This window comes from Nerophis ophidion, linkage group LG06 (genome assembly GCF_033978795.1).
Source record: "Nerophis ophidion isolate RoL-2023_Sa linkage group LG06, RoL_Noph_v1.0, whole genome shotgun sequence".
Taxonomy (NCBI): Eukaryota; Metazoa; Chordata; class Actinopteri; order Syngnathiformes; family Syngnathidae; genus Nerophis; species Nerophis ophidion.
Window position 1 is genome coordinate 59,487,929 of NC_084616.1, and position 19,269 is coordinate 59,507,197.

The 19,269-nt window shown below is 37.4% G+C and overlaps 1 protein-coding gene across 2 annotated transcripts in view; it reads left to right on the forward strand.

Moving 5' to 3' along the window:
• apeh (acylaminoacyl-peptide hydrolase) overlaps window positions 1-6,283 on the forward strand; it is a 28,436-nt gene extending 22,153 nt beyond the window's left edge. For both annotated transcript variants that reach the window (XM_061904445.1, XM_061904444.1), the window contains exons 16-23: window positions 403-541; window positions 3,485-3,568; window positions 4,632-4,712; window positions 4,894-4,982; window positions 5,256-5,446; window positions 5,559-5,661; window positions 5,743-5,849; window positions 5,970-6,283. In XM_061904445.1, coding sequence (XP_061760429.1) covers window positions 403-541; window positions 3,485-3,568; window positions 4,632-4,712; window positions 4,894-4,982; window positions 5,256-5,446; window positions 5,559-5,661; window positions 5,743-5,849; window positions 5,970-6,078 — 903 coding nt within the window. In that variant the 3' untranslated portion in view covers window positions 6,079-6,283. The remainder of the gene's footprint in view (window positions 1-402; window positions 542-3,484; window positions 3,569-4,631; window positions 4,713-4,893; window positions 4,983-5,255; window positions 5,447-5,558; window positions 5,662-5,742; window positions 5,850-5,969) is intronic.
• Window positions 6,284-19,269: the final 12,986 nt, after the last annotated feature.

The following is a 19,269-nucleotide window of genomic DNA, read 5'->3' on the forward strand; positions in this document are numbered from 1 at the left end:
TTTAATTTCAATAATTGGGTTTAAGATTTTTTAAGATGTCTTTAATTCTTTCAAAATTGCATAAAAAGTCTTACATACGACCATCAAAGGTAATATAAATTATATGATATTCATTTTGAACAAATGCATAAAACGTCTAAAAGAAGTTACATTTGACCATTTGAAACATGCTGAGTCCCTGCTATTTGTTGAATGCATATTGAAAGGATTTGATAAATAATAATACAATGGTTGTGTTGTTTGAAGCGTGTTTTTTTCGTTAATGTTAATTGAGTCTCAAAAATGTCTGTAGAATTTCTATCAATTTATTATAAATAAGATCAAGCAAGTTAAGGGTCAGATTGATATATGCTATTAACTTGTGTTTTGCCTCCTCTAATGCTATGTCCCTTCTTTGTCCAGAGGGTGGGGTTCCTTCCGAGCAGGGATTCTCAGGAGAAAGTGGTCTGGGTTACACTGGAGGAATCTCAGCCATTGCCAGAAATCGATTGGCAGATCTTGACTTTTACTCCTCCCTCAGAGCAAGAAAACAGTCAATACCGTAAGTGTAATATTTGCAAGCTACCTTAACGGGGAACTAAAAATTTTTTTTGCAATTTTGCCGATTGTTAACAATCATTATGAAATGACGATGGATGAATTTTTTTTAATGCATTCTCAAGATGTAAATAAACATAAATAAAAGTCAGTTTACACCGTAACCAATAAGAGGTCCTCCATTTTGCCCAAATAATCCAATAAATAACCATTCAAAAGCGGCAAAGGTACTCCAATTACATTTCGTGACTTGAATATTTACCAAGTATCAGTGATATTGTTGCTATAAGCTCTAACGCAGACAAACTATTTATGGCAGTGACGTGATCACTACTGGGTGTCCCTATGTTAAATCATTAAGTGGTCTGCTGCTTCCTCGCTTATCTGCTCCTTAGAAGTTTATTGTACATCATAAATCATGCCACCCAACTGGAAAGTAGATGGCTGAGGATGTAATCCGACAAGTTGGTGCAGTTTAACAGCCATTTAGGACTTTGAACGACACGAAAAGTGCTTGTTTCAGCTGCCCTCACACCCCGATTATCAAACATTCTTCATGAAAATGGTAATATATGTTTGAACATCCCAGGAGTAGGCATCTTAATGACGGCAGACCTTTTAAAGTACATGTTTTATTACGTTTGTTGACTCTCATGAAGTCTGCAGTGAGTAGTAAGTGATGAAGAAAAAAAAAAGGAAACATTGTGCTTTGTTGAAATTAATGTGCCGCATTTGCTTGAAATGATCAAAATACGTAAATATTATTATAAATGTGCCCGTTACTAAATTAGATATATACTTACATCATGTATATAAAACCCTAATGGAGGTGTATGGATGTTTTGTAAGGGCTTTTATAGGCAGAATTGAGGGGCTCCTCTAGACTCTGTTGTAAGCGGACTTTTGATCGCATTTATTTAATATTTAGAATGCATTAAAAAAAAAAAAAACACCAGTCATCATGTCTCTCATAATAATTGTGAATGATAGGCACAATTCCCAAAAAAGTACAGTTTCCCTTTAATTAATGTATCATAAGAGGTGGGGATGAGTACCCAAAAAATTGTACTAAAGTATGAGTACCGTTACTTTAGAATAATATGGTAAGTAATAGGAAAAAGTAGTCATCAAAATAATTACTTGATTTGTTGAATAACTGGTGATTAACTTTTGATTTATTTTGTAGCAATTTTTTATCGGTTATTCGACTACAACCGTAGTTGGTGTGTGTAGGGTTGGGTACCGAATTCGGTACTTTCATAGGCGCCGTCTGAAGCCGGGTATCGATTCACATAAAACCAAACAGTTCTATGTTTTGATACCTATATTGCATGTGCACGCTTCTGGTTTAACTACTCTCTTGACTTCTTGTGCTGCTGCCATTTGTTATGCTATTCAGGTGTTGTTTTCTAAGTGAATTCTTTTATTCTGTGTCGTGCGACTGCAATAAGTTTGTTTTGGACTGACCACCGTAGAGACTTTTGGACAAAAACTACACTAGCGCGGACGTTAAACAGCTGCTTGTTCACGAGCAGTGACAAAGACACTGTTATTTCAAAATCACACTGTTGTCCCTGTGTCTTTGGGAGCTCCCTCACCAGCTGATCCGTCCGATGATGTGAAAATACAAGCAACTTGGGGAAAACAACAGCGTAGAGGAGGAAAAACGATGGGAATGTGGAACCGTGGCAGGGAGGAGGAAACACTGCCGCTGCTTTCTAAACAATGATGTCCGATCGCTAAAAATGAAAATTGAAAAGCAAAGTTTATTTTAAATACAGGTAATCAAATGGTGATGGTTTTAATTGAACCATGGCTCCATTAAGATATTTTGCGGACTCTCTCATTGAGTTGTAGCCGTTTCTCTTTCATCCGAGCAGCGCTGTCGGGATGGGCCAAAGGGGTGTGGTCTGTATGTGAATGTCAGCTGATACACACTGTATGCAAAGTCAATACGGAACTACAATGCCAGTCACTGTGACCCCTCTCGGTCTCAAGAGAGTTTTAGAAATATTTTAGTATGTACTGTGATTTAACTTCTTGGAACTGCAAATGCATGGAAAGTCTACTAAATAATAAATATTATAAATTTGACTCAGAAGTAAAAAATAAATATTTAACACCTAGAGAACATAATTTTTTTCAGCTAAATATTAAGCCACAAATAAAACAATTATATTATTATTAAATAAATTAATATTTGATAAAATATGTTCACACACAAAAGTACCAAAAACTGGAACCATACGCAGGGCCGACTTAACCTAAGGGGTGACCCTGGAGCTAAGGGACTTTTGGCCCTCACCCCAAACCACAATAACCCCTATGCCAAAAACACAATTTGAAAAAAATTAAATAATGATTTCACTCATCAGGACAGCAACAATGCAAAAATATTACCCATTTCATTCCATTTTCATGTTCGTGCAAGTGTAATAGAAGCCAGTACATTTTGAGTCAAGTATTGGCGGTCCAGGAGACTGTCTGCGACCAAAAAATACTTTAATCACCAAAACAGCGCTGCCGATACCAGATGTGATGACGTACACAGTACGCACAGGACTGTCTGGATCAGAGGCAGCATGACTGCAATGTGGACGTACTTTGATATATCTGAGATATCCCCGCGGACAGCGATCTACAAAATATAAGAGGACAGTGGCGGCTTTAGAAGGATTGGAAAAGTCTCTGGACTTTTGAAAAATTATTAACAAAGTACAATAAGCAGCAACAATTGAAAAATAGAGCAAAACATACACGGCACCGTTATTTTCACTCAACCAAAGCATTTTGATAGTGTATATGGTTATTATTAGGTGTTTATCAATGGGTAAATATACACCACTACAATGCATTTGAAATTAATTGAAATAACAAGATGTGCTATTACTGGACTGCTTTAATTTGAGGGAGGACTTCCATAATTGAATTGTTTTCTTTTTTTCAGCTGGCCTCGACTTCGAAGCTTTGCTGATTAAACCAAAGGAGTGGAAAGATGATGTAAAGCTGCCTCTTATTGTGTATCCTCACGGTTGGTCAAGTTTTTATTATTTGATTCCTAACAATTTAGCTGAGGAAACAAAACAGAGAATGTGGGTTTTTTTTGCAATTATTACTCAGTCCCAAATTTTGCACAATAAGGTCACGTATACCAATAGCCACGTACTCCTTATTCTTGCACACTTAAAAAAACATCAAACATTGTCTGTAAGCACTAGAGATCCACCAATATGTTTTTTTAATGGCCAATATCGATTATTAGTATTCAAGGAAGCCGATAACCGATATTTAGAGTCGGTATTATTTTGCAGTAAAAGTTTTTTAAACATGAACAGGATACGTCCGTAAACAGCTGGACAAGGCTTCAAGTTTTCTAATTAATATTATTTTGAAGAAAGGTCGGACCCGTAGCGACAAAATGTTTAACGTGGCACTATTGTTGTTGTTGATTTAGCGCCAAACAACATCAGGGGATTTCATCAACACCTTGATTATATGTATCTAAATCTGCGGGTCAGGACGGTAGCTGAGTTAGCGCTGCAGTGGAAAAAAAAGGCAACTCTTCACAAACAGGGCAAACAAGCTGGTGCTGGAGCAGTGTCTATAAATATCAACTAAACTAATGATATATTTTATAAAATATGAATTACTGCTATTGTGTGTGTACATTGTATCTGCTGTTGTAGTGGTAAAAAAATACAGACAAAAGGAGGCCAATACAATATACATCAAAATGCCAAATACCGATCAATCTACAATAAGCACACAATAAAACATCTTACTCTGAATTATTTTTCACCTGTTAGACATATGTAAATAATTATTATGTAATTATACATTGGGTATTTTTTGGGGGGGATTCTTTTTTTTCCTTTAAAGAGTATCCCTAATTGTCCCTTTCTGAATGTACACACATACTAGTCTAGGGCTTAAATTGATTCATAATGCATAAATAATTATGTATACATTTATTCATAATAAATGAATAATGATTTATTGTTAATACATGTATAATATCGCTCAGGTTGACATTTTTGTTTACAACAATGAAAACATTTTGGAAGCATCTGTATTTAAATTTCGTTTTTTTTTAGGTGGTCCACACTCAGTGATCGTAGCTGACTGGCTTCTGTCTGCCGGTGTGCTCTGCAAAGTGGGCTTTGCTATATTATTAGGTAATTTCAAATCCGCCATGTTATCTGTACTTGCTAATATATTCACAGACTGTTTAGTTTTTTTATGTTGTCTAGTAATTTAACCTACAATAATCCTGTTGCTCACTTTGGTATTTAGCACTGATCTTATAAGTCGGTAATAATTACAGAAATCCATGTTTTATTTTTTGCTTACTTTCAGTGAACTATCGTGGATCACTTGGATTTGGCCAAGACAATATCCTGTCATTGCCTGGCAATGTTGGCGCTCAAGACGTCAAAGATGTTCAAGTAAAAACACAATTGAATGCGCTTTTAGGGGATTAATGCAGTTTATCTTATCTTATTAGTACTTAACAGTACATGCTTTTCGATTTCAAGTCATATGTTGCTGTGGTCTTGTGGTTTGTTTTCCCACAGTTAAAAGGTTATTTCCCATTCAGATTATTTTACCTGGAAACCCTATATCATGTGATTATGACAGGTTGACAGTGTCAATGATAAAAGTTCTCCACACTTATTTATGTTGTCTCACCTGGTGTGTTCATGTTTTTTCTCGACCAGTTTGCAGTTGAAAGTGTTCTCAAAGGTGATGTGTTCGATAGACAGAAGCTTGCAGTTATGGGCGGTTCCCACGGTGGTTTCTTAGCCTGTCATCTCATTGGCCAATATCCCGATTTCTACAAGGCTTGTGTAGTCCTCAACCCTGTCGTCAATCTGGCCTCTATGGTTGGCTGCACAGACATCCCAGACTGGTACAGCTTGATCTCCTTGTTAATGTTACTGTCTTTAGCACACAGCAAAACATCATGTTCCGTGGTCAATAAAACAACACTTTTTTCCTCTCGGGCTTTTGTTTCTTGGCAGGTGTATGTTTGAGGCTGGCTTTGACTATGGTACAGATGGTCTATATGAGCCTGCGATTTGGGAACAAATGTTGGACAAGTCTCCAATCAAACACATCCCACAAGTATAAGCATGTTTTGTATGTCTATTAATGTTTTCTGTGTATGGTAATTCATATATTCTGTCTATTATTACTCTGATCCAGGTGCAGACACCTGTCTTACTCCTATTGGGAGAAGAGGACAAGCGTGTGCCCCACAAACAAGGAATTGAATTTTACAGAGCTTTGAAATCAAAGCAGATCCCAGTCCGGTAAGCAGCTCTAATGACCAGTTTTGTATGTTTTATCTGATACAGTTTTGTATGTTCTATCAGATACAAGTTTCATTGACTGTCTCACTTGTTCATTCTCTCATTCTCTGGCTTTTATAGTTTACTGATGTATCCAGGAAACAACCACTCCCTGTCCAATGTGGATGCCGAGTCTGATGGATTTGTGAACAGTGCCTTATGGATAACCCAACACCTGGCGCTTAACTGAAAAGATTTAAATTGCAAAAATAGATCAGAATACTGCTGTATATTAAAGAGTCAATTAAACCAACGCAAAGGAATGCTTTCAGACCAGATCACACCTTGTAACTACATTCATTTAATTTTATTCAATATCTTCATGTATATTACTGATTTACACTTTTTGATTTGCTTTAACTATACTTAACTACTATAAAGATCTGTTTAAATACTGGGGATGTTGTCATTGTTCCATATTATTACACTTCAGTAAAGCTTTTCGGGTATATTGAGTCACCTTATAATCAGTGTGTATTAGTAAAGGTGACCTACTATGATTTTAATCTACTTTTAAACACTTTCTTGTGGTCCAGTTAATACAAAATTGATATTCTTAGGTGTAGATTTTGCTCCACAGTCAGTTTTATTAAAACGTTTTTAGAGTTTATCTGCAAGATTTTCAATTCTGGAGCTGTTCCCAGATTGCAAGTGAAACCATGTTCTCTCCAAAATTATCATAATTTATCTTTTTAAATCATACACTGTTTTCATATATATATTTTAGTCATCAGCGCTTTTTTTTTTCCAGACACGGTCAAAAATAAACACAAATTTATCCGGTCACAACATTAGGTACACCTGCACTCACTTCAATCTATTCAACTTTGTGTATAAAAGGTGCTTTTGACAGTATTTATGTCACTGCATGTCACATGTCAGTTTTATTATGCACATGCCAAGATTAGATGAGAATAATACTTTGTCTTGACTTTTTTTAAATTTTTCCTCACATCTCTGTCTGCGACAGCTTGACCTAATGTCCAAGTAAGTATGTCTATCTGTGTGCAAGCTCACGCTAAAATGCATGAGCCTTATGATTTGATGTGTTGACATTGTTTAACATAAGCATTCAACATCATAACAACATGAGTCAGAAAATATAAAATTCATCATAGGTCACCATCATTCAGTCTCCAGAACGGTACACCGAATAGCCTTGCCTTTAATTGACTTGTGATCACTACAGTGTACTATACCTCTTGCCCAAAATCAGCATAGTTAGGCTTCAGTTTACCCATGACCTTGAACATAAACATTGAATGCAGGCTTCTTTTATCTGGACATATAGCACGTTATGGGGTGCACAAGGCCCTGGGAAAGAGGAGGAGTAACTTTACAGTGTACTGTTGTATTGTCTTCTAAAGGACACATTGGTTCAGCAGTTTTCCATATAAACGTTTGGGATTAAAAAAAAAATCCAACCAGAATTTGGTAAATTTACATTTTGTTTTTTCAAAGGTTGCTATTTATGTTTGTTTTGGTGTCGAATGTGTTATTATTATTATTATTATTATTAAATGTTAGACTTTTATTCCTACACAGCTGTGTACGCACTCATATTTTTCTCCCCAAAAAATAATCTGATAGTGAAGTGAGTGAAGTGAATTATATTTATAAGGCGCTTTTTTCTAGTGACTCAAAGCGCTTTACATAGTGAAACCCAATATCTAAGTTACATTTAAACCAGTGTGGGTGGCACTGGGAGCAGGTGGGTAAAGTGCCTTGCCCAAGGACACAACGGCAGTGACTAGAATGGCGGAAGCAGGAATCGAACCTGCAACCCTCAAGTTGCTGGCACGGCCACTCTACCAACCGAGCTATGCCGTAACACCTAACTGATACAAAACTGTTGAATATTTGTACTCTTATGTTTTTTGTATTAATGTTCATTCATTGCTGTGGTGTTTTTTTTGTATGTGTGTATTACATTTTTTACAAAGTTAAATCACATCTTTGTGTGCCAACGTATTTGGAATTTTCTCTAAGCAATTGTTGCATGTTCAAACATGCCCCCCTGTTCATTGTATGCCCAACGTCATTCCTTTTGCGGATCCATTCCAGCGTAGTATCCAGACTGAAGTAAAGCTACCTGAAATGTTCTTGGATACATCATGACCAGACTATTGTCCTGCTGGCGACATCTGGTTCCGCTGAGGCGTCGCTTCAGTTGTTCTGCTTCTTGTCAGGTGATGACCAACCTCGAAGATATTGCCGAACTCTACAGACAGCTCAGCCTCTTCCCCTCACTGACAAAAAAAGAACAATACAACATTTGACGTTACTATGGGGAGTTTTGACGGAGCAGAAACGTGTGAACTCGTTGGGAGTTTCCTCCTCTCCCAGCTTGCTAGCCTCAACCTGAACCTTGGTATTTACCATGAAGACGGACTGGCAGTGTGCCGCGCCTCGCCAAGGAGCAGCGAGAATACCAAGAAGCGCATATGCCAAATCTTCAAAGAGAACGGTCTACGGATCACGATTGAAGCCAACAAGCAAACCGTCAACTTCCTCGACGTCACTTTCAACCTGAGAAATAACAGCTACCAACCATTCACGAAACCCAACACAACACTCCAATACGTGCACCACGACAGCAACCACCCACCCACCACCACGAAAAGAATACCTACCGGAATTAATAAAAGGCTATCGATGCTGTCATCTAGTAAAGCTGAATTCGACCAAGCAACCCCCCGTACCAGAAAGCACTTGATGAAAGCGGATACAACTTCACCCTCACCTATGAACCCACGCCAGGAAACCAACCAAAAAAGAGCAGAAAACTAAACATCATCTGGTACAAACCCCCATTCAGCAAAAACGTCTCAACCAACATCGGCCACAAGTTCCTCACTCTGATCGACAAACACTTCCCAAAGGCAACACCCAAAGAAAAATATTCAACAAGAACAACATTAAATTGAGCTACAGCTGTATGAATAACATACAACAAATAATTTCAAACCACAACAAAGCAATTGCAAAAGGACTGCCTACCCACAGACTAAACGACTCTGAAACCAATAAGAAATGTAACTGTCCCAAGAAACCTGATTGCCCTCTCAACAGGGGGTGCTTACAAACATCAGTAGTTTACCAAGCAAAGGTAACACGCAAGGACATTAACACATCCGACACGTACGTAGGATTAACCGAAGGAGCGTTTAAAACCAGATGGAATAATCACAAGGCCTCCTTTAGAAACCAAACTTTGCGGAATTCTACAGAACTCAGCAAGCGCATTTGGAACCTCAAAGACGATAATGTTGAATATTCAATAACATGGCAAATTCTTGCATCCAGCACACCTTACAACAGTGGTAATAAAAGATGCAACCTATGCTTAAAAGAGAAACTTTTTATTATATATCATCCAGATCTGTCATCCCTCAACAAGCGCAGTGAAATCATTTCAACATGCCGCCACAGACGGAAACACCTCATAGGTAACACATGAGCCAATCACCACACCCTACGCCTGCTTGTACCCACCCACTCTGTGCCCTATATAAACCATTTCATGTGAATGCTTCCATTAAAATCTCCTGCTGATTGAGGGAACCCCTCATGAAACAGTTCTGTAGAGATGAAGTAGTCTTGTGATTTTTCCCACACATACATATTGCGCTCTACCACGATATCGAGCACTATTCTCTGAATAATCCAATCAAGATATATATATATATATATATATATATATATATATATATATATATATATATATATATATATATATATATATATATATATAAATGGGTATTTCTGTCTGTCATGCCGTCGTACATTTTTTTTCCTTTTACGGAAGGTTTTTTGTAGAGAACAAATGATGAAAAAAACACTTAACTGAACGGTTTAAAAGAGGAGAAAACAGGAAAAAAAATGTATTTAATTTTGAAACGGTTTATCTTCAATTTTGACTCTTTAAAGTTCAAAATTTAACCGAAAAAAAGAGAAAAACTAGCTAATTCGAATCTTTTTGAAAAAATAAAAATAAAGAATTTATGGAACATCATTAGTAATTTTTCCTGATTAAGATTAATTTTAGAATTTTGATGACATGTTTTAAATAGGTTAAAATCTAATCTGCATTTTGTTAAAATGTATAACAACTTGGACCAAGCTATATTTCTAACGAAGACAAATCATTATTTCTTCTAGATTTTCCAGAGGAAAAATTTTAAAAGAAATTCCAAATACTTTGAAATAAGATTTATATCTGATTCTACAGATTTTCTAGATTTGCCAGAGTAATTCTTTTGAATTTTAATCATATCAAGTTTAATGAAATATTTCACAAATATTCTTTGTTGAAAAAACAGAAGCTAAGATGAATAATTAAATTAAGATGTATTTATTATTCTTTACGATAAAAAAAAAAATTACTTGAACATTGATTCAAATTTTCAGGAAGGAATTTAAAAGGTAAAAAGGTATATGTGTTTAAAAATCCTAAAATCATTTTAAAGGTTGTATTTTTTCTCTAAAATTGTCTTTCTGAAAGTTATAAGAAGCAAAGTAAAAAAATAAATGAATTTATTTAAACAAGTGAAGACCAAGTCTTTAAAATACTTTCTTGGATTTTCAAATTATATTTGAGTTTTGTCTCTCTTAGAATTAAAAATGTCGAGCAAAGAGAGACCAGCTTGCTAGTAAATAAATAAAATGTAAAAAAATAGAGGCAGCTCACTGGTAAGTGCTGCTATTTGAGCTATTTTTAGAACAAGCCAGCGGGCGACTCATCTGGTCCTTACGGGCGACCTGGTGCCCGCGGGCACCACGTTGGTGAACCCTGACCTAGACGAAAATCCCTATTTAATGTTAAAAAAATGCCCACTTCGAGGACACTGTAGTGTGTATGTACTCACAATCGTGGACTTGTTTCTTCCATATTCGTTACTCTACTCTATACATGTGCCCATGTATTATTGGCGCCACCGCCGCAGTCAACTCCCCGAAAATATGCAAAGAGGATGTGACTCTTTAGAACGCCTTGTACGGGAAGCGACGTCATTAAAATGCCAGCCCCCATAGAGCTTTCAGCTGCACACAAAATGAATACATTAATGAAGTGATCGTACACCAAGACATGGGTCGCACACCACGGCACATGTTCGTAGAATGCTTTGTCCCCCTTGCTGCCCCTACCTGGTGGAGTTGTTGGGGCGTTGTCCACCAAATCCGAAAGTTATGCTAAGCGTGTGTCCCCTGGTTTAAATGTAACTTAGATATTGGGTTTCACAATGTAAAGTGCTTTGAGTCACTAGAGAAAAGCACTATACAAATATAATTCACTTCACTTCACTAGTTCACTCTACCTTCGTCCCGCTCCTGGCATCTCTTCTCATCATCGAAACCAATTCAAATATTATGGGCCTGTTCTACGAAAGGTTTGCCTTTATTAAAATATGCAAACTTGATATCACATTGAAAGCTGATCTACTAAACTTTTGAGTCTTAAAAGAAGGAGCGCAATCCAGTGTGTCTGTCTTCATGCATACAAGGAATATATGCTGATCATCAAAAGGCCACAATACTGGGAGGAAATGCAAATTAAATGAAATATTTAATTATTCAGCACACGCAGTTTGATTGAATAATGCTGATCACTTCTCTGCAGGCGCCATTGTTTGATTTTGTTTAGTATGTCTGAAAAGTGCGTTCAAACTGGCAATTGGGCACACGACTGTGAGAAAAGAGGTGATCGCACAGAGCATCCTCTGTCCTACTTTTGCTAATCAAAGTATTTGAACTGTCAGAAATAAACAAGTCAGTAGTAAAATCAGTAATATCATTTTATAACTTTATAGCTGATGGATGAATTAAGGAGACTATTGAAACAAATAAAATTATTGCTTTGTTTTTTAATGCCGTTAATTATTTTATACATGAACTTTATTTGTGATATATCTTCTTTATGGAACGTCTTTCAATATGTATTTTCTTGGATTTGGATCATTCCAGATGCTGTTGTGATGGTTCACCTTCTCCCTGAGTGCACCGCCAGCACACTAAAAATAGTTTCTAATGTCTATAGATTGCTATTCTGTATTGCAGAAAAGGTGGTAAAGAATATAGATGTTGCTGTTATTAACTGCATCACAGACAGGCTGGGGAGCCTAATAACATACAAAGCCCGTTTCCACATGAGTTGATAAATTGTGTTAGACGTAAATATAAACGGAATAAAACTATTTGCAAATTATTTCAACCCATATTCAGTTAAATATGCTACAAAGACAACATATTTGATGTTCAAACTGATGAACTTTTTTTTGTGTGCAAATAATCATTAACTTTAGAATTTGATGCTAGCAACACGTGACAAAGAAGTTGGGAAAGGTGGTAATAAATACTGGGAAAGTTGAGGAATGCTCATCAAACACTTACTTGGAACATCCCACAGGTGTGCAGGCTAATTGGGAACAGGTGGGTGCCATGATTGGGTATAAAAACAGCTTCCCAAAAAAATGCTCAGTCTTTCACAAGAAAGGATGGGGCGAGGTACACCCTTTTGTCCACAAGTGCGTGAGCAAATAGTCAAAACAGTTTAAGAACAACGCTTCTCAAAGTGCAATTGCAAGAAATTTAGGGATTTCAACATCTACGGTCCATAATATCATCAAAAGGTTCAGAGAATCTGGAGAAATCACTCCACTTAAGCGGCATAGCCGGAAACCAACATTAAATGACCGTGACCTTCGATCCCTCAGGCACTGTATCAAAAACCGACATCATCTCTAAAGGATATCACCACATGGGCTCAGGAACACTTCAGAAAACCACTGTCACTAAATACAGTTTCTCGCTACATCTGTAAGTGCAAGTTAAAGCTCTACTATGCAAAGCGAAAGCCATTTGTCAACAACATCTAGACACGCCGCCGGCTTCTCTGGGCCCGAGATCATCTAAGATGGACTGATGCAAAGTGGAAAAATGTTTTGTGGTCTGATGAGTCGACATTTAAAATTGTTTTTGGAAATATTCGACATCGTGTCATATGGACCAAAGGGGAAGCGAACAATCCAGACTGTTATCGAGGCAAAGTTCAAAAGCCAGCGTCTGTGATGGTATGGGGGTGCATTAGTGCCCAAGGCATGGGAAACTTACACATCTGTGAAGGCACCATTAATGCTGAAAGGTACATACAGGTTTTGGACGTCTTTTTCATGGACACCCCTGCTTATTTCAGCAAGACAATGCCAAGCCACATTCAGCACGTGTTACAACAGCATGGCTTCATAACAAAAGAGTGTGGGTACTTTTCTGGCCCGCCTGCAGTCCAGACCTGTCTCCCATCGAAAATGTGTGGCGCATTATGAAGCGTAAAATACAACAGCGGAGACGGTTGAACGACTGAAGCTCTACATAAAACAAGAATGGGAAAGAATTCCACTTTCAAAGCTTGAACAATTAGTTTCCTCAGTTCCCAAACGTTTATTGAGTGTTTTTAAAAGAAAAGGTGATGAAACAGTGGTGAACATGCCCTTTCCCAACTACATTGGCACGTGTTGCACCCATGAAATTATAAGTTAATTATTATTTACAAAAAAAAACATCAAATGTCTTGTCTTTGTAGCATATTAAACTGAATATGGGTTGAAAATGATTTGCAAATCATCGTATTCTGTTTATATTTACATCTAACACAATTTCCCAACTCATGTGGAAACAGGGTTTGTACTTGTGGAGGGCAGATAATGCCAGTGGTACACGCAAAAAAACACATTTAACCACATTTCAATTGTACGTGCAGTCACACACAACATGCCCACTAATAATACATGCAATTTCCGGTTTTTCACATGCTGTTTAGCGAGTGGTAATTGGATGTTAGTAGATCAGGGCCTATGGGTGTGTATTTGCAAAGATAAAAGCACAGGATGTACTCCCTGTGTTTTGTCCTTCAACAGAATGAAGTAAACAGACAGTGAGACTCCCTGTGCATTCTACTCTGCTTTAAGGTGGAAGACATTCTCCTAATATTGGCGTTGAAGCCTATAGACCAGGGGGTCCTTAATGGCATTTGTCCGAGAGACAGAATTGTCGACACTGTCGTCATGTCTTTCGTAATGATTGTGAACGATAGGCAACATTGAAGAAGTGCAGTTAAGCTAATCAAATATGCAGTCTGTAATATAAAATTGGTATAATAATCTTTTAAAATTGTTGTTTTTTTTGTTTGCTTTTTCAGTGAACTATAGAGGCTCTCTTGGATTTGGCCAGGATAGCATCCTCTGACTGCAAGGCAATTACGGAACCCAGGAGATCCTGGACAGTCAAGTAAAAACAAAACATATACTGTATAACTATATTATGCTAGCATATGTGACAGTGTCTTGCGATTGAAGTTTTATTTACCAGGTTGTAGACATTTTAGCAATTATTTTTATGACAGTATACCATCTCAAGGTACAATACAATAGAAAGGAAACTCGGATACACTGTTCTTGAGAGGAGTCAGTGAACAGCTTGTATAGATCTACGGCCATCTGAAAATATGTCAACACACAGCCATTACTGTCTTAATAGCTACAACACAAGTGAGTACATCTCTGTAAAATCCTGCTGCTACGGGTTCTCGGGACCACCTAAGACTGACATGACAGGCTTTCAAAGTTCGACAATGTTTATTTTTCAATGGGTATTTTCTGCTTTTTAGCAGTTGTGTTTGTCATGTGTGTGTCTCGCATGTGCTCCAACTCCAACAACTTCTGCTAATCCGACTGCTGCCTTTAACAGAGCAACAGGTGAAGTGAAGTGAAGTGAATTATATTTATATAGCGCTTTTCTCTAGTGACTCAAAGCGCTTTACATAGTGGAACCCAATATTTAACTTACATTTAAACCAGTGTGGGTGGCACTGGGAGCAGGTGGGTAAAGTGTCTTGCCCAAGGAAACAACGGCCATAACTAGGATGGCACAAGCGGGAATCGAACCTGCAACCCTCAAGTTAATGGCACGGCCACTCTACCAACCGAGCTATACTTCCTACACTTCCAGCTGTGTCATCCACTCACCTGTTGCCAATCTCAAAGCCGGTCCTGCCACACCCCGCTTAGCCGCAGGTGCGCAGGCCACGCCCACCACAATCTCATTACTTAAATTCATTACCATGGATTGATTTACGTGGAGCCCGATTTAAACAAGGTGAAAAACTTATTCTGGTGTTACCATTTAGTGGTCAATTGTACGGAATATGTACTGTACTGTGCAATCTACTAATAAAAGTCTCAATCAATCAAATCTCACAGTAGCCACATGCACATGGGCAAAATGTATTTAATCCGATCATAATTCGAAATAAATGGTAAATGGGTTGTACTTGTATAGCGCTTTTCTACCCCTTTTTAAGGAGCCCAAAGCGCTTTGACAGTATTTCCACATTCTCCCGAAATACAATGTTACTTTGTAAGGAACAATTTCCCTTGTGGATCATTAAAGTTTGTCTAAGTCTAAGTGTACATGGACCCTAAAAAATATCGGAATATTTTCCGGCTTTTCAACCCGGCCCGCCTGACGCCTCCAAATATTTTTTTTAAAACCAATACCATCGAAACTGGAGCCACCAATGCAATTTCTTAGTGCATTTTTCATATTACCATGAGTCTTAAAGTATAATAAAGAGTATTCCAATGGTTGGAATCTGTGCTTTTGAGTTAGATACGGTTTATTACGTTAATCTATGTCACATCAGCTCAAAGTAGACGAGGCAAAAAGCAGAGTGGGCAGGGTTTGTTGCCTGACACGTGACTGTAAAGTTCTGTTCTGCAGAAAATGATATTCTATGGATTATTATTGTATGAATCAGTGGGGGATTTTTGTCCATGTTTCGCAGTGTTTGTTGCATATCTGTTGCATTTTGCTTTATTGTAAAAGATTGATATCAAGATGGTCGTCTGGGAGGTAAAGAGAAGAGCGGTTCATATGTTCTTGATATTAACTGTTTTATCTTTCCTAATTAATGTTTCAGATCCCACCAGATGTACATTCTTCCATTTAGCAAAAAGGCTGTAAAATTCCATTACGTTTATCGAGGTGGTTTGTCATAATATTTTTAACATGCAATCATATGGTGAGTGTTTCTATTGTGTAATTAGCTTTTACCCTTTTCCAAGGCATTTTAGGCATTTCTTTCACTAATGCTGAACAACCTACACATGTTTAAAGTGTTCCTTAGAAAATGGAACCAAGACCACATGCGGCAGAATGCGTGACACTGTTTATAGTAAAAATATTGTGTCAAAAAACATTTGACACAGACACACTCACAGTGTCATGTTAAAAATCTGAAATAAAAGATTTGTGAATATTTTCACACAAGCTCAGTCAGTCAGTTCTGTTATACAGAAATAATATCCTGCTGTTATCACACTTATATATATATATATATATATATATATGTATTTATATATATATATATATATACGTATATATATATATATATATATATATATATATATATATATATATATATATATATATATATATATATATATATATATATATACGTATACAGTCATGATCAAAAGTTTACATACACTTGTAAAGAACATAATGTCATGGCTGTCTTGAGTTTCCAATAATTTCTACAACTCTTATTTTTTTGTGATAGAGTGATTGGAGCACATATTTGTTGGTCACAAAAAATATTCATGAAGTTTGGTTCTTTTATGAATTTATTATGGGTCTACTGAAAATGTGACCAAATATGCTGGGTCAAAAGTATCGATACAGCAATGTTAATATTTGGTTACATATCATTTGGCAAGTTTCAGTACAAAAGGCTCTTTTGGTAGCGACTCACAAGCTTCTGGTGGAATTGTTGAAGACTCCTCTTGACACAATTGGTGCAGTTCAGCTAAATTTGTTGGTTTTCTGACATGGACTTGTTTTTTCAGCATTGTCCACATGTTCTCATTGGGGTTTAAGTCAGGACTTTGGGAAGGCCAGCCTTAATTCTAGCCAGACTTAGCCATTGCTTTACCACTTTTGACAGGTTTGGGGTCATTGTCCTGTTGGAACACCCAACTGCGCCCAAGAACCAACCTCCGGGCTGATGATTTTAGGTTGTCCTGAAAAATTCGGAGTTAATCCTTCTTTTTCATTGTCCCATTTACATTCTGTAAAGCACCAGTTCATTGGAAGCAAAACAGGCCGAGAGCATAATACTACCACCACCATGCTTGACGGTAGGGATGGTGTTCCTGGGAATAAATGCCTGACCTATTCTCCTCCAAACATATTGCTGGGTATTGGGGCCAAACAGCTAAATTTTTGTTTCATGCATATCCCTTTTAAGTAATTTTCAATGGATAGTAAATCTATAATGCTCAGTACAGTGTATACTGATTTGTCAAAATCAAGAAATAAAGGGTTCTGATGACAGTTGGGACTATATTTATTATTTTCGTTTGTTGAGAATCACTCTGTGCTAGTGCTCTTGTTTTTTCAGTATTTCCTTTTCGGTTTGTGTCTTTAACAACTTTTACTTTCTGTTCCTTTTCCTTCCAACACACCTGTTTCCCATTCTTAATTATTTCTGTGGTATTTTGTTCCACACCGTTGCCATTTTCACTGCTTGTTCATTATCTACTGTATGTCAAAGTGTGCTCTTGTTTTCTTAGTTCATGCTACACCTTTGTAAGTGTTACCTTTCTTATGCCCGGTTCCGAAATAAACCCTTGTCTGCGTCTTGGGATCACGACAACAGCTGACATGTGGCAAATGTATACGTTATTTCAAAAGACACCCCCATAGTTCCTATGCCAATTACAACAACAAAAAAAATTAGATTCCATATGAATTATTTACATTTTTAACACGTTAACCTAAATACTTCTGTATATATTCCATTTAACTTCACCAGTTTTAGATTATTTGTATTCAAAATCGCTGAATTTTCGCATTTGCCGTTCAAATACTGAGAAGAGACTTGCGGTGAGTCAGCAGCCAGTTGAGCCTCACCATGGATTGAGGAATGACTCGGCTGACTGCTGGCTGCTGTGCAGTGAGACCATATTGCTATATGAATTAAATTATACATTTCCATAGTTTAGTCAGCTGAGGTATATAATGTACAGTGTATTTTGTCAACAACTGCATGTGTGTAACGTATTTCTTGTGCTGAGCAATCATAAAACGGCTGCGAAGACGCACTGGGTGAGGCTCGCAGTAACCCCACCTCCTGGTGGTAGAGGGTGCTAGTGATCCTAGAGATCATTTTTGCGACTACTCGGCTGCAGAAGAAGTGACAACAAGCAGCAACAGTTAGCAGTGATTATTTATTTTTTCCTCTCGCCTGGCCTTTTAACATGGAGAATTATATATCTAAAATAAAATAGTTTTCTAAACTGGACTTTCAATAGAAGCAGGAGGTAATAATTAAAGGAAGATCTCCATCGAGACAGAGACTTTTAAAACTGAAGAAAGATAAGGAAGACTTCTATAAACAAGTTATCGATGCTTTTGTTCAAAAGGAGCGGCGCGTGGACTTCATTTATAAGTAAAGGTAAGACCATAATAACGTTTTTTTTTATTAAAGGTGTTTTTTGTGTGCTACAGTTTGTACGTGCAAAGTTAAAGTTAAGTTAAAGTACCAATGGTTGTCACACACACTAGGTGTGGTGAAATTTGTCCTCTGCATTTGACCCGTCCCCTTGTTCACCCCCTGGAAGGGGAGGGGAGCAGTGGGCAGCAGCGGTACCACGCCCGGGAATCATTTTTGCTGACTTAACCCCCAATTCCCACGCTTAATGCTGAGTGCCAAGCAGGGAAGAATGCTGGTAGGGGCTTTTATAGGCTTACTGAAACCCACTACTACCAACCACGCAGTCTGATAGTTTATATATCAATGATGAAATATTAACATAGCAACACATGCCAATACGGCTTTTTTAGTTCACTACATTGCAATTTTAAATTTCCTGCGACGTTTGCAACAGGAATGATTTCACTTATGTTGACGCGTGTTTGTGACTTTATTGTTTTGAGCGGACATTTTATCACAGCACCACTCAAGGCTAAAAGCTGTTTGCTTTGACAGCATAATTACACAGTATTTTGGACATCTGTGTTCCTGAATCTTTTGCAATTTGTTCAATTAATAATGGAGACTATAAAGAAGAATGCTGTTGGTGGAAAGCGGTGGATTGCAGCTACCTTTAGCAACCAAAACACAGCCGGTGTTTCTTTGTTTGATGTGAAGCTTTAATTTGGTACAGAGCGGTCAAGCGAACATGTTTCCCGACCACATGTCAACCGGCAGGTTTCGATAAGAAACTTGTGGTAATAAGTCGGCTCTTACCAGAGACATCAGCGTAGCTTGCGTGCTCCTGCAGCAGCTGTCAAAAAGGCAGCTGCAACTTTCTTGGCTCCTCCA